Here is a 14673-nt window from a genome sequence, read left to right on the forward strand (position 1 = left end):
GAATAAAGATAAAGGGTCCTTTAAAAATTAGATCAGCGCATATCTACCCCAGGATATTATCAATGTTAACCTAAAATGTGGGAGTACAAAGATACTTGTTTATTGTAACCTGGGATACATTTTTTTTTTTACCACTTTCAGGGATTCTTATGAGAAAGTATGAAAAGTTGAAAAGGCATGATGATATTGTACTAGTTTTTTAAAGAAGAACCTGAAAGCTCAAGTAATTGTGGTACATTATGGATTGCTGTATTTTAGGTGCTGTCATTTTGATAAAAAAGGAATTAGAGACCATTATAAATACTTGTACCTTCTCAGTGAGTGGCCCTTGCTGCATTATTTATGGAAGGGCCTTTTATAGGTAAGAACTAGCATTTGATGCGATTGTGATTTGCATCTGTCATCATAAAAGCTTGATTTTGTTTTCAGTTTCACAAATAAAAATGACTCAAATTGAAATTTAAGGAGAAACCACCATAGAAACCTTTTGATTAAATCTATCAGAAGGGATAGCAGTGTGGCTGTTCAGCATTTGATTGTAAATTCTAGTTTCTGCTGACCTTCTCGACAGGTTTATGTTTCATATATCTAATTTCCTGAAGTGTTTTCAAAAATGTGGGGATTAAAAATATTCTCACAAAACTTTCCAAACATCTTTTTAAGGGGTCTTAAAATTAGTTTAAGAAGACACTATAGCAAAAGGCTGCTATTACAGAAATGGTTTTAGAGGGGAAAAATAAGCATTTGTTATTTGGATTTAGAACTTCAAAGCTAGAATTGTTCTTATAAAGCAAATAAAAGTTTTCTCATAGTCTATCTTTTTAAACAGAGTGAGATGAGATGATATATTTGTAAAGAAAATGCTAAAGTAAACACTTTACACTATGGTAACAGAGTCATTTTGTCTTTAATATTTTTTATTGTTAAAACAATAAAATGTACTATACACACACAATGTATAGTCGTGTATGTGGAAAACTTTTAGCCATTTATGTACAAAAAGTAAAATTATTCTCACTTTCCCAGGTAAAGCAAACTGTTGGAGCAGTACTTATCAATACAGTAGTCTCTTGCTTACAATCCTTTTATGTATATTAAAAAGATTCCCTGGAATTTTAATAAATCTTTACCCACCTTTATTCAGCATAGATTTCCTTAAGCTTAAAATGATTTTCTCATTAGACACAGCCAAATTTTGATGCTAAAGTAGCACTATTTCTTGTAGAATAATGGATAAGAGGAGAATTTTACAGTTTAGCTTATGGGTAATTATTGGTATTCCTAAGCATTTGAGATATGTTTATTTTTCAAGAATTTAAATGTTTTAGACTAAATTTGTAGTAAATTGTAATACAAATTCCAATGAAAACATAGTCATTGTTTTGTTATAACCCTATCTTTATTATAACTCTATCTGTATTATTTGTAACATACTCCTATAACAGGTATTGAAGACATAGGTGGTATGATAAATTTCTTCTTCCTTTGTTGCTGAATCAAAAGTTGGTTTAAGTGTCATTTTTTTTGATTACCTGAAAATCTGAAATAAATTATGAAATTTTATATCAGGATAGAAAGTTTAACACACACACACACACACACACACACTTGCCACATTACAACTGACCTTGAACAACATGAGCTTGAACTTTGGGAGTCCACTTATATGCAGACTTTTTTCAACAGTAAATACTGCAGTACTATACAATTGGTGGCTGGTTGAATCTGCAGATGCAGAGCTGAGGATATGGAGGAAACAAGTATATGAAGGGCTGACTATAGATTATATGGATACTTTCCACCGTGTGGAGGAGGGTTAGCACCCTTGACCTCCATGTTGTTCAAGGATTGACTGCATTTTGTATTCTGTAAATTTTAGACATAGCTGAAAAGATTAAAAGTACTTAACTTTATGTAAAGTACGTTTGTGATTTTTTTTTTTTAAATGGTGTTTCAGTATTATCTATGACTTATCAAGTGTTAGATGAAGTTACTTTTTCTGTGTGTTTGGAGAATTACATTGTATTAATATTTAGTATCTTGTATAATGTGGATACTTAAAAGAAAGTTTCACTTGATTTATCATACCCACTGGATTCCTCTTCTGAAAACTCTGAGGTGTGATATAAACTTTCCATTGTGGATCTTCTAGAGTCTCCTAAAGAAAAAAGATGTATACATTTAATGTTTTATCTCAAATACAGTTTACAGTTCTTTGAGTTTGAACCTGGAAATCCCTTTTCAGGGGCATCTGGTGTCTCAGACAGTAAAGAAACTGTCTGCAATGCAGGAGACCCAGGTTTGATCTCTGGGTTACGAAGATCTCCTGGAGAAGAGAATGGCAACCCACTCCAGTATTCTTGCTTGGAGAATCCCTTGGACAGAGGAGCTTGGTGGGCTACAATCCATGGTGTCGCAAAGAACTGGTCACAACTGAGGGATTAACACAATACAACAGCAACTCTTACCCTTATCAACTGTGTGTAAGGTAATGTTATACAAACACAGCTATTATGTATCACTTGTGTTACCAGGGCAGATAATATTGGTCAAAGATGGCCACAATGACATCTCCCACTCTGCATGTTCCTTAGAAGTATGACCTTGCCAGTCCTCCTTCAAGAGGTAGAATCCAATTTCCCTTCTGCTGAAACTGAGCTAGGCTTAGGGCTCTTTTGTAATCAATAGCATGTGGAGGAAATGACTGCATGACTTCTGAAGCTAGATCAGAAAAAGCTATGCTGCTTCCATTTGATTCTCTTAGGATGCTTGCTTTGGAGGAAGCCAGTCGCCATGTAAGAAATCCTATCACCCTGAGATTGCTGTCCTGCAAGGCCATGTATAGATGCTCCAGTTGGCAGTCCCAGATGACCTTCTAACCATCCCACCAAAGCTCCAGTCAGTTAGTAAATCCACCCATCTGTCAGTTGAGTATCATCACTAGGTGATGTCCAGCCAAGCCATATTGGAATTCCTAACCCACAGAATTCTTGTGATATATGAAACAGCAACTGGAATAGCCACTGTCTGGGGATCAGATGACTCATTAAACAAAAACTGAGAAGGACAATTAATTTAGAGACCAATATAAAGCATCCAAATAAATAAGATTTAGGAAACTTAGACATGAATAGATACACTAATTTGTTACTTAACCTTCTTATCTGCCCTTCTACTTTTGACTTGAATGCACTGGGATGTATCTAATAAGATGCTCTTTATCCTTGCTGATGACAGGTGTCCATGTCCCCCTTCATTTCCTGCATTCTGTTTTTCATAAGGTTTGGCACATTTCATATTTGGTCCCTATCTCTCACTTACTACAACTCCTGAAATATTTCCACTGTATTCTCACTTTATTTTCTGAAATTTCTTTTCCTTTCTTGCTCTGACAGAAACTTGGCTGTCCTCTGAGGATACTGCCAGCCGAGAAACCCTTTCACTTTTTCTTTCCCTGGTCCTCTTACTACTGGACTTGGAGATGGGCAGGTGTCCTCCTCCCTAATATTCTCTTTCAGGGCACTTGACTTCCCTTCTTCTCTTCCTGAAACTCACATCGTCAGTTACATACTCAACTGTTGTTGTGATCTACCTGCAACTGCAATATTCTCAGTTCCCTGGATCATTAGCTTATTGTCACTTTCTGACTACTTTCTTAGTTTAGCGATTTAAATGTTTATGTAGAAGATTCTTTCACCCTGAATCTCAATTCCTTGAGCTCTGTTCTTTTAGATTGTGCCTTTACCTTATTGCAGCCACCAATTCCCATGCTCATTCTCAGACTTTGTCACTGCCAGTAACTGTGAGCCCCCCTCAGTTTCCTGCCTTCAACTAGCTGACTACCAGCTTTTATTCTTTCTAGATCACTCCCTCTATTACCCCACCACCAGCAATTCTTCAACCCTACTGGGATTTCCAGTTCTATCATCTTTTCATTGTTCCTCTCTGTTTTGATTTCCTCTTTCCCTTCTTTGTACCATTTAAATTCCATGGCCATTCACCCTCTTGCATATACGCTGACTTCCTTACCCATTTCTCAATTTGTTGTACTCACTTGACAAAACTATAACCCTAGGTAAAACCAACACTCTGCCTATTCCTGTCCTGAAGCATAAGGCTCGGTGCAGCTGGAAAAACATACAAGTGGGTCTCACTTTAAATTCATGGTCACAGACATTAGAGGAAACCCTTAACAGCTTCCCAGGTGGCACAGTGGTAAAGAATCTGCCTGCCAATAGAGGAGACGCATGAGATGCAAGCTCAATCCCTGGATTGGAGTTGAAAATGGCAACTCACTCCAGTATTCTTGCTTGGAGAATTCCATGGACAAAGGAGCCTGATAGGCTACAGTCCATGGGGTCTCAAAGAGTTGGACAAGACTGAGCCAGCATGCATGTCATGTCATTAATATGTTCAGGCCATCCTATTAAACATTCTTAAGTCCATTCATTCTTCCACTTTCCTAGATGACTTATTTATTCTTTCTTTCCATTTTCCCAAACTTACAACTCTTCATATGCATCATAATTCTCATCTGATGATTTATCTTCCATTTTCATAGAGAAAATAAAACATAGTAGGAAAAAGCTTCTACAAGCTCTGTGTTAAGAGTTATTCTCTTAATTCTGTCCTATATGTTTCATGTCCCCATGCTCCTATCTGAGGCCAAGCCCTCTACTTCTTTACTAGATCTCATCCTTTCTTGAATACACAAGACATGGCTCCAGTAATTCCTTCTGTCTTTCACTTATCAGTTTTTTTTGAACTCTACTAAATCTTCCCCATCAGCATATACATATTTGGTTGAAGACACATGAATAAGTTCTCATCAATGAATGTGGACAGAATGATACATACTGCTTCTGGGTCTGAGCATTAGGCAATGGGCATTCATTTCTCCTTAAACTTTCCATTTCCTCAGTCTTGAACATGGAAAATTATGATTTGGTTTTGACCATGCAGATGATAACGACATCCAAGTCAGTGGTTCTCAACTGGATGATTTTTCTCCACAGGGAAGATTGGGAAACATCTGCAGATATTTTTGTTCTTAAAACTGGTAGGTGGAAGTGCAATTGGCATCTAGTGGGTAGAGACCAAGGATGTTGCTAAACATCTTACAATGCTCACGACAGTCATACCATTCTCCCGAACAAAAAAATTATTCAGCTCAAAATTTTAATAGTGCAATATTGAGAAACCCTGCCCTGGAGGATGGAGGAGCAATAAGACAGAAGGTCATGACCTTCTGAATGCCTGTGGGACTACCTTGTAAATGTAGACAGCTCACTTCAGGATTAGGGAAGAAACAAACTTCCATGTAGTTAAGCTACTGTACCTTTGGGACTCTTTGTAATAGAAGCTTAGCCTTTAACTAATATATTCCATCACTCCTTGAAGTAAAGAACTACCTTGGGCTTCTCAGTTGAATATTTTCAATGCATCAAAATATAGAGAACCATCCAGACATCCTAATGCCTGTTTTATACTATCTAATGTCTTCAGTTCAGCATTCCCTTTGGTTTGGCAGGGTGTAACAATATTTTTTTAACTGGAGAAATTGTTCCTGGACTTTCCAACTTTGAAATTATACCTGGCTGGTCTCAAATAATTGTTTAACATTCATTTCCCAGGTTCTGAGCCAAGGTGATTTTTATTGTGAAATATTTCCAAGTAGATTCTCTGAGAAGAATAACTGTATCTACAGCTTTTCTTTTACTCAACTTGGGTCACAATTTCTGGTTTAAATAAAAGACATTCACACTCGCTGTATTGTTGTTCTTCAGTCACTCAGTCATGTCCGACTCTTCCTGACCCTAGGGACGGCAGCCCACCAGGCTTCCTGGTCCTTCACCATCTCTTGGAGCTTGCTCAAACTCATGTCCATTGAGTTGGTGACGCCATCCGACCATCTTGTCCCCTGTCATCCCCTTTTCCTCCTGCCTTCAGCCTTTCGCAGTTTCAGGGTCTTTGCTAATAAGTCAGCTCTTCACATCAGGTGGCCAAAGTATTGGAGCTTCAGCTTAAGCATCAGTCTTTCCAATGAACATTCATGATTGATTTCCTTGAGGATTGACTGGTTTGATCTCCCTGTAGTCCAACGGACTCTCAAGAGTCTTCTCCAAAACCACAGTTCAAAAGCATCAACTCTTCAGCGCTCAGCCTTCTTTATGATCCAGCTCTCACATCCACACATGACTACTGGAAAAACCATAGCTTTAACTATACAGACCTTTGTTGGCAAAGCAATGTCTCTGCTTTTGGTTGGTTACGCTGTCTAGGTTGGTCATAACTTTTCTTCCAAGGAGCAAGCATCTTTTAATTTTATGGCTGCAGTCACCATCTGCAGAGATTTTGGAGCCCAAGAAAATAACTCGGTCACTGTTTCCATTGTTTCCCCATCTATTTGCCATGAAATGATGGGACCAGATGCCATGATTATCATTTTTTGAATGCTGAGTTTTAAGCCAGTTTTTTCATCCTCCTTTTTCACTTTCATCAAGAGGTTCTTTAGTTCCTCTTCACTTTTTGCCATTAGGATGGTGTCATTTGCACATCTGAGGTTATTGATACTTCTCCTGGCAATCTTGATTACAGCTTGTGCTTCATCCAGCCCAGTGTTTCTCATGATGTACTCTGCATATAAGTTAAACAAGCAGGGTGACAATGTACAGCCTTGACGTACTCCTTTCTCAATTTGAAACCAGTCTGTTGTTCCATGACCAGTTCTAACTGTTGCCTCTTGACCTGCATACAGGTTTCTCAGGAGGCAGGTCAAGTAGTCTGGTATTCCCATCTCTTTAAGAATTTTTTACAGTTTGCTGTGATACACACAGTCAAAGGCTTTAGCATAGTCCGTGAAGCAGAAGTAGATGTTTTTCTGGAATTCTCTTGTTTTTGCTATGGCCCAACAGATGTTGGCAATTTGATCTCTGGTTCTTCTGCATCTTCTAAATCCTGCTTGAACATGTGCAAGTTCAAGTACTGTTGAAGCCTAGCTTGGAAAATTTTGAACATTACTTTGCTAGCGTGTGAGATGAGTACAATTGTGCGGTAGTTTGAACATTTTTTGGCATTGCCTTTCTTTGGGATTGGAATGAAAACTGACCTTTTACAGTCCTCTGGCCACTGCTGAGTTTTCCAAGTTTGCTGGCATATTGAGTGCAGAACTTTCACAGCATCACCTTTTAGGATTTGAAATAGCTTAACTGGAATTCCATCACTCCACTAGCTTTGTTCGTAGTGATGCTTCCTAAGGTCCACTTGACTTTGTACTCCAGGATGTTTGGCTCTAGGTGAGTGATCATACCATTGTGGTTATCTGGGTCACTAAGGTCTTTTTTATATAGTTCTTCTGTGTATTCTTGCCACTTCTTAATATCCTCTGCTTCTATTAGGTGCATACCATTTCTGTCCTTTATTGTTCCCATCTTTGCATGGAATGTTTCCTTGGTATCTCTAATTTTTGAAGAGCTCTCTAGTCTTTCCCATTCTGTTGTTTTCCTCTATTTCTTTGCATTGTTCACTTAGGAAGGCTTTTTTTTTAAAAAAAAAATCTCTGCTTGCTATTCTTTGGAACTCTGCATTCAGATGGATATATCTTTCCTTTTCTCCTTTGCCTTTTGCTTCTTTTCTTTTCTCAGCTATTTGTAAGGCCTCCTCAGACAACCATTTTGCCTTTTTGCATTTCTTTTTTTTTTTTTTATAAATTTATTTATTTTAGTTGGGGGCTAATTACTTTACAATATTGTAATAGTTTTTGCCATACATTGACATGAATCAGCCATGGGTTTACATGTGTTCCCCTTCCCGGACCCCCCACCCACCTCCCTCCCCATCCCATCCTTCTGGATCATCCCATTTTGCATTTCTTTTTCTTGGGATAGTTTTGGTCATGGCCTCCTGTACAATGAACTTCCACCCATAGTTCTTCAGGCACTCTGTCTATCAGATCTAATCTCTTGAATCTATTTGTCACTTCCACTGGGTAATCATAAGGGATTTAATTTAGGACATACCTGAATGGCCTAATGGTTTTCCCTACTTTCTTCTATTTAAGGAGTTCATGATCTGAGCCACAGTCAACTCCTGGTCTTGTTTTTGTTGACTGTATAGAGCTTCTCCATCTTCGGCTGCAAAGAATATAACCAATCTGATTTCAGTGTTGACCATTTGGTGATATCCATGTGTAGAGTTGTTTCTTGTATTGTGGAAGAGGGTATTTGCTATGATCAGTGTGTTTGTTGTCAAAATTCTGTTAGGCTTTGCCCTGCTTCATTTTGTACTCCAAGACCAAACTTGCCTGTTACTTCAGGTATCTCTTGACTTCCTACTTTTGCATTCTAGTCCCCTATGTTGAAAGGGATATCCTTTTTTCCACTGTCATAGGAAACCTTAACAAAGGTTAACTTACATAAAGGAACATTTGAAGTTATCATCCAGGTGTTTGGAGATTTCTGTTCACTTGCAATAAGACGAGGATCATGGAACAATTGACTCTTGGTTGCCTCTTGCAAAAGCACTCAATTTGATTCGTAACTTAGTTTTCCTGCTGTAAGTCTGACTTAAGATATGATTTGAGATGTTTGACCTGTAGGTCTTAAAGAAGCTGGAAGATTAGGACCCATATCACTCCAGCAAGGGAGACCAGAAACAGTGCAAACTTGAGAGTGTGGTATTTGCTTACACTGCTTACTATTTCAATAGAAACAGGTATCTCCCCGTTGATAATAGTGAAAGTGAAAGTGTTAGTTGTGTCCAACTCTTTGAAACTCCATGGATTGTAGCCCGCCAGGCTCCTCTGTCCCTGGAATTCTCCAGGTGAGAATACTGGAGTGGGTTGCCGTTCCCTTCTCCATGGGATCTACCCCACCCAGGAATCAAACCTGGGTCTTCTGCATTGCACGTAGATTCTTTACCATCTGAGCCAAAGACTCTCAAAGTATAGGTTCCCATAAGTGGGCAAGAAAACGATCTGATTTCATCAGCTTTTAGCCTAACCTTGTACCAAAGAGCAATAGAATAAGTCAACAATGCTAAATTGCAATAAACCTACAATCCCATTCCTTTACACGAAGACAATGGCATGTAAGTTTCGTATAATACAGTATTATACACAAATGAGATTTTTAAAATGCTATCTGTTAGCGAGTATAAATTGAAATGGAAAAGATGTTACCTGGTGGTTTTGTGGCTGAAAAGGTGAATGAAATTTTATCATTTTGTCAGGCAAAACATTTTTAGTGGCCTTACTAGAAAAGGGTAAATAATAACTCATATGTAAAGGTTGTGTCAGAGTTTATAGGCTAGACCCCTGGTAATGGATTCAACCTTTCCACAACAAATCAAAAGTATTGTTGTATGCTCACATGAATATACAGCAGTCATTACCTTAAATTTAAAACTCACTATAAGCAGCAAACACATCGAGCAGGATATGAGGGCTGTATTGTATCAGTGTGGTCTGCAGAGAATTTCTTCATAAGGTTTTTGCTTGTTGAAATATGTGTTGCAGTTCAAAGCTAAAGGGATTACTTCTGAATAGTCATCACAGAGGTTGATTATGTTCGTATATTATATTTAGCTGGACCCTGCAGGCTATTACTCCATTAGGTCTCCTGGTCCTACTATTGTCAAAAAGTTGATCACCTCATGTTAAAAGACTGTGCTTTCTGTTGACCTTATCAAAATGTCTCAAAGGGTTTTGATAAAAAATAAAATTCAGATTGTGTTTTATGAAAATGATTAAGAATAAATACCATGTATGAAAACTGCTCATATCTTCTGGGTGATTGTAGCATTGTTAATGAGGAGCTTATATTTTATTTTTGATTGCAGCATAATTTACTTAAAGCCATAGATTCAGTTTTAGTAGAAATAGCTCTTTTTCATGGTGAGAGTAGAGAGTCTCAGAAACTGATTTCTAAAAAATGGAGAAGTCACTACCCCTGCCCCATGTATTCAGATCATATAGAATTAACACCATGGAAGTAAGCCCAGTATATCAGCATTAATACAGTAGTACATCTACAATGGCCTATTACAATGCAGTTTTAAAAGGTAACTGTACTGGGAACAGAGTATACACACTTAAATTTGTCATTCACACTTGATGATCAGAAAATCATTTTAAATAAACAAATTGAAATTTAACTGCTTATCCTCTAGACAGCATTATATCATTTCATTCAGTTAATCATAACAGTAGAAAAATTTTAAAGAAGCAAGTTGAATATATATATACTTATAATCCTAAGTCCAATTGCCAATATAGGACATATTTTAATAAACTTGACTTTTAACCTATGTCATTAGGAATGAGCTACAGATTAAGTAACAAAATGAAATTAGGTCTTTGACAAAGATATTGACAAGGATGGTTTTATTATTTAAAATAACCTATATAAAATTTTCACAAGAATCACATTACAAAAGCTTTCCTTTGGGAACCAAGATGATTTTGAAGCTATCTCAACTGAACGGCTCATCTCTGAATTATTATTCCCAGGAGTGGCAATGGGTTGGCACAGATGCACATGTCCTTTTTGGCATGGTCCTCCTTGTAACTGATGGTGTGTAAAACGGCGGGTCAGAGATACAGCCTGTGAGCCTGGAGCACAGCCAGACACACATTATGGCCTCATTGGCACTGTTCTCTCATCAACTGAACTCTTTGGCAAGGGCACGCCTCCTAATATTCCTTGTACTCACTTGCCTTTAGCCACCTCACTTGATACTCACAATGGAGAAGGAGTGGGTATCAGTCAGGAGGAAGCAGATGGCACATTCAACTGGGATTCTGAAGAGACATTAATGAAGGGGCTGTTAAGAGACAGGGGCAATAAATGCTGAAGAGGGTATGGAGAAAAGGGAACCCTCTTACACTGGTGGTGGGAATGCAAACTGGTACAACCACTATGGAGAACAGTATGGACATTCCTTAAAACTCTAGAAATAAAACTACCACACAACCCAGAAATTCCACTACTGGGCACATACCCTGAGGACACCAGAAGTGAAAAATACACAGGTGCCCCAGGGTTTACTGCAGCACTGTTTACAATAAAAAGGACATGGAAGCAATCTAGATGTACATAGGCAGATGAATGCATAAGGAAGTTGTGGTATATATACACAATGGAATATTCAGTTCAGTTCAGTTCAGTCGCTCAGTCGTGTCCGACTCTTTGCAACCCCAAGAGTTGCAGCACGCCAGGCCTCTCTGTCCATCACCAACTGCCGGAGTCTACCCAAACCCATGTCCATCGAGTTGGTGATGCCATTCAACCATCTCATCCTCTGTCGTCCCCTTCTCCTCCTGCCCCCAATCCTACCCAGCATTAGAGTCTTTTCCAATGAGTCAACTCTTCACATGAGGTGGCCAAAGTATTGGAGTTTCAGCTTCAACATCAGTCCTTCCAATGAACACCCAGGACTGATCTCCTTTAGGATGGATTGATTGGATCTCCTTGCAGTCCAAGGGACTCTCAAGAGTCTTCTCCAACACCACAGTTCAAAAGCATCAATTCTGCGGCGCTCAGCTTTCTTCACCGTCCAACTCTCACATCCATACATGACCATAGCCTGGAAAAACCATAGCCTTGACTAGATGGACTTTTGTTGGCAAAGTAATGTCTCTGCTTTTAAATATGCTATCTAAGTTGGCCATAACCTTCCTTCCAAGGAGTAAGCGTCTTTTAATTTCACGGCTGCAGTCACCATCAGCAGTGATTTTGGAGCCCCCCAAAATAAAGTCTGACACTGTTTCCACTGTTTCCCCATCTATTTGCCATGAAGTGATGGGACCAGATGCCATGATCTTAGTTTTCTGAACGTTGAGCTTTAAGCCAATTTTTTCACTCTCCTCTTTCACTTTCATCAAGAGGCTCGTTAGTTCTTCTTCACTTTCTGCCATAAGGGTGGTGTCATCTGCATATCTGAGGTTATTGATATATCTCCCGGCAATCTTGATTCCAGCTTGTGCTTCTTCCAGCCCAGCGTTTCTCATGATGTACTCTGCATATAAGTTAAATAAGCAGAGTGACAATATACAGCCTTGACGTATTCCTTTTCCTATTTGGAACCAGTCTGTTGTTCCATATCCAGTTCTAACTGTTGCTTCCTGACCTGCATACAGGTTTCTCAAGAGACAGGTCAGATGGTCTGGTATTCCCATCTCTTTCAGAATTTTCCACAGTTTATTGTGATCCACACAGTCAAAGGCTTTGGCATAGTCAATAAAGCAGAAATAGATGTTTTTCTGGAACTCTCTTGCTTTTTCGATGATCCAGTGGATATTGGCAATTTGATCTCTGGTTCCTCTGCCTTTTCTAAAATCAGCTTGAACATCTGGAAGTTCATGGTTCACGTATTGCTGAAGCCTGGCTTGGAGAATTTTGAGCATTACTTTACTAGCATGTGAGATGAGTGCAATTGTGTGGTAGTTTGAGCATTCTTTGGCATTGCCTTTCTTTGGGATTGGAACGAAAACTGACCTTTTACAGTCCTGTGGCCACTGCTGAGTTTTCTAAATTTGCTGGCATATCGAGTGCCGCACTTTCACAGCGTCACCTTTGAGGATTCGAAATAGCTCAACTGGAATTCCATCACCTCCACTAGCTTTGTTCATAGTGATGCTTTCTACTCAGCCGTAAAAAGAAATGTATTTGAGTCAGTTCTAATGAAGTGGATGAACCTAGAACCTATTATACAGAGATCTGAAGTAAGTCAGAAAGAGAAAGATAAATGTCATATATTAACACATATATATGGAATCTAGAAAGGTGGTACCAATGATCTTATGTGCAGAGCAGCAAACGAGACACAAAGAAGAGACTTTTGGACTCAGTGGAAGAAGGAGAGGGTGGGATGCTTTGAGAGAATAGCATTGAAACATACACATTACCACATGTAAAATATCCAGTGGAAGTTTGTTATATGACACAGGGCACCCAAAGCCAGCACTCTGTGACAGCTTGGAGGGCTGGGGGTGGAGGGAGGTGGAAGGGGGGTTCAGGAAGAAGGGGACTTATGTATGCCTATGGCTGATTCATGTTGATATATGGCAAAAACAAGCACAATAATTATCCTCCAATTAAAATAAATTAAAAAAGAGACAAAGAAAGAGAGATAAGAGCAGAACTTGAACAACAAGGGATGCTGAGGCACTCAGTGACTGGCAGTGGAAGAATGCTACACCATTATCTTCCCCAGGCCAAGAGTAAAGGGGAAGAGGATGGCGTTAATGAACTCGGGAGTGAGGGATCAAAGTTTAGAACAGGGCTCACCCAACCGAGCCTAGAAGCAGTGGCTGTGGTGTCACAGATGTCAGAACTGAGCTGAAGCCAGGGGTAAGTGAATAACTCCTGACCTTTTTACCACCTAACCTCTGATCCCCAGGTGATGACACCTTTGGATAAATCCAAACTAGGAAGACAGAAGGCAGTGAAATTGTGAGATGCAGTCTGAAGTCAGTCTCCTGGGATACAGAGCAAAGTGTGAGAATGGATTTTGTGTGTGAGAGAGAAAGAAAGAAATTGCATATAATAATCGCAAAGTTCAAATGTCACCAGTTTGGTCACGTGAGGCATGGTTTAAGTGTCCACATACTTGATGGTAGTATATGATTTGATGCTTCTTTTTTCCCTTAATTTTCTTTCCCTTTTCTCTTTTTTCACCCCCACCCCCACTTTTGGTAATACTGGTTTGTCATTCATGGACCTTCTCATAGTCTATAACAATTCTGTGAACAAAAGCCTGAGATTACAGAGTTAATCCCACTTAACCAAACAAACAAAACAAAAACAACAATGAAAACCAACCAAATAATCCCTACCCTTGACCAAAACAAAACAAAACAAAACCATCAGCATTTTCCTGGTAATACTTTCCTACTTTTTGTTAACAAACAAGGAAATCTGTTCCATTGGTGTTTTGAGGCAGAAATCATGATGTGGTTATTCTATATCTGATGAGTATAACAGACAAGATATAACAAATTTTAAAGCAGGGCACATCTTTTAAGTTTGGGTAGATTTGGTAGATGCTCTTAAACTGACCTGTGGTCTTTTATATTACAAGTTCTCAGTTCAGCTCAGTTCAGTCGCTCAGTCGTGTCCGACTCTTTGCGACCCCGTGGACTGCAGCATGCCAGGCCTCCCTGTCCATCACCAACTCCTGGAGTTTACTCAACTCCTGTCCATTCAGTCGGTGACGCCATCCAGCCATCTCATCCTTTGTCATCCCCTTCTTCTCCTGCATTCAATCTTTCCCAGCATCAGGGTCTTTTCAAATGAGTCAGTTCTTTGCATCAGGTGGCCAAAGTATTGGAGTTTCAGCTTCAACATCAGTCCTTCCAATGAATATTCAGGACTGATTTCCTTTAGGATGGACTGGTTGGATCTCCTTGCAGTCCAAGGGACTCTCAAAGGGCTTCTCCAAAACCACAGTTCAAAAGCATCAAGTCTTTGGAGCTCAGCTTTCTTTATAGTCCAACTCTCACAACCATACATGACTACTGGAAAAACCATAGTCTTGACTAAATGGACCTTTGTTGGCAAAGTAATACCTCTGCTTTTTAATATGCTGTCTAGGTTGGTCATAACTTTTCTTCCAAGGAGCAAGCGTCTTTTAATTTCATGGCTGCAGTCACCATTGCGGTGATTTTGGAGCCCC

General features: G+C 39.1%; 1 protein-coding gene across 6 annotated transcripts in view; it reads right to left on the reverse strand.

The window, feature by feature from the left end:
* Positions 1–1380: 1380 nt before the first annotated feature.
* TTC29 (tetratricopeptide repeat domain 29) overlaps positions 1381–14673 on the reverse strand; it is a 245195-nt gene continuing 231902 nt past the window's right edge. For 2 of the 6 annotated variants that reach the window (XM_081544277.1, XM_081544274.1), the window contains 3 exons: positions 2089–2158; positions 1628–1739; positions 1381–1540 (listed from right to left, as the gene is read on the reverse strand). In XM_081544277.1, the coding sequence (XP_081400403.1) occupies positions 1663–1739; positions 2089–2158 (147 nt within the window). In that variant the 3' untranslated portion in view covers positions 1381–1540; positions 1628–1662. The remainder of the gene's footprint in view (positions 1541–1627; positions 1740–2088; positions 2159–14673) is intronic. The other 4 variants (XM_081544279.1, XM_081544275.1, XM_081544278.1 and 1 more) reach the window with 2 other exon arrangements.

Source organism: Giraffa tippelskirchi, chromosome 11, assembly GCF_054371585.1.
Source record: "Giraffa tippelskirchi isolate mGirTip1 chromosome 11, T2T-mGirTip1v1.2.pri, whole genome shotgun sequence".
NCBI classification, from domain to species: domain Eukaryota; kingdom Metazoa; phylum Chordata; class Mammalia; order Artiodactyla; family Giraffidae; genus Giraffa; species Giraffa tippelskirchi.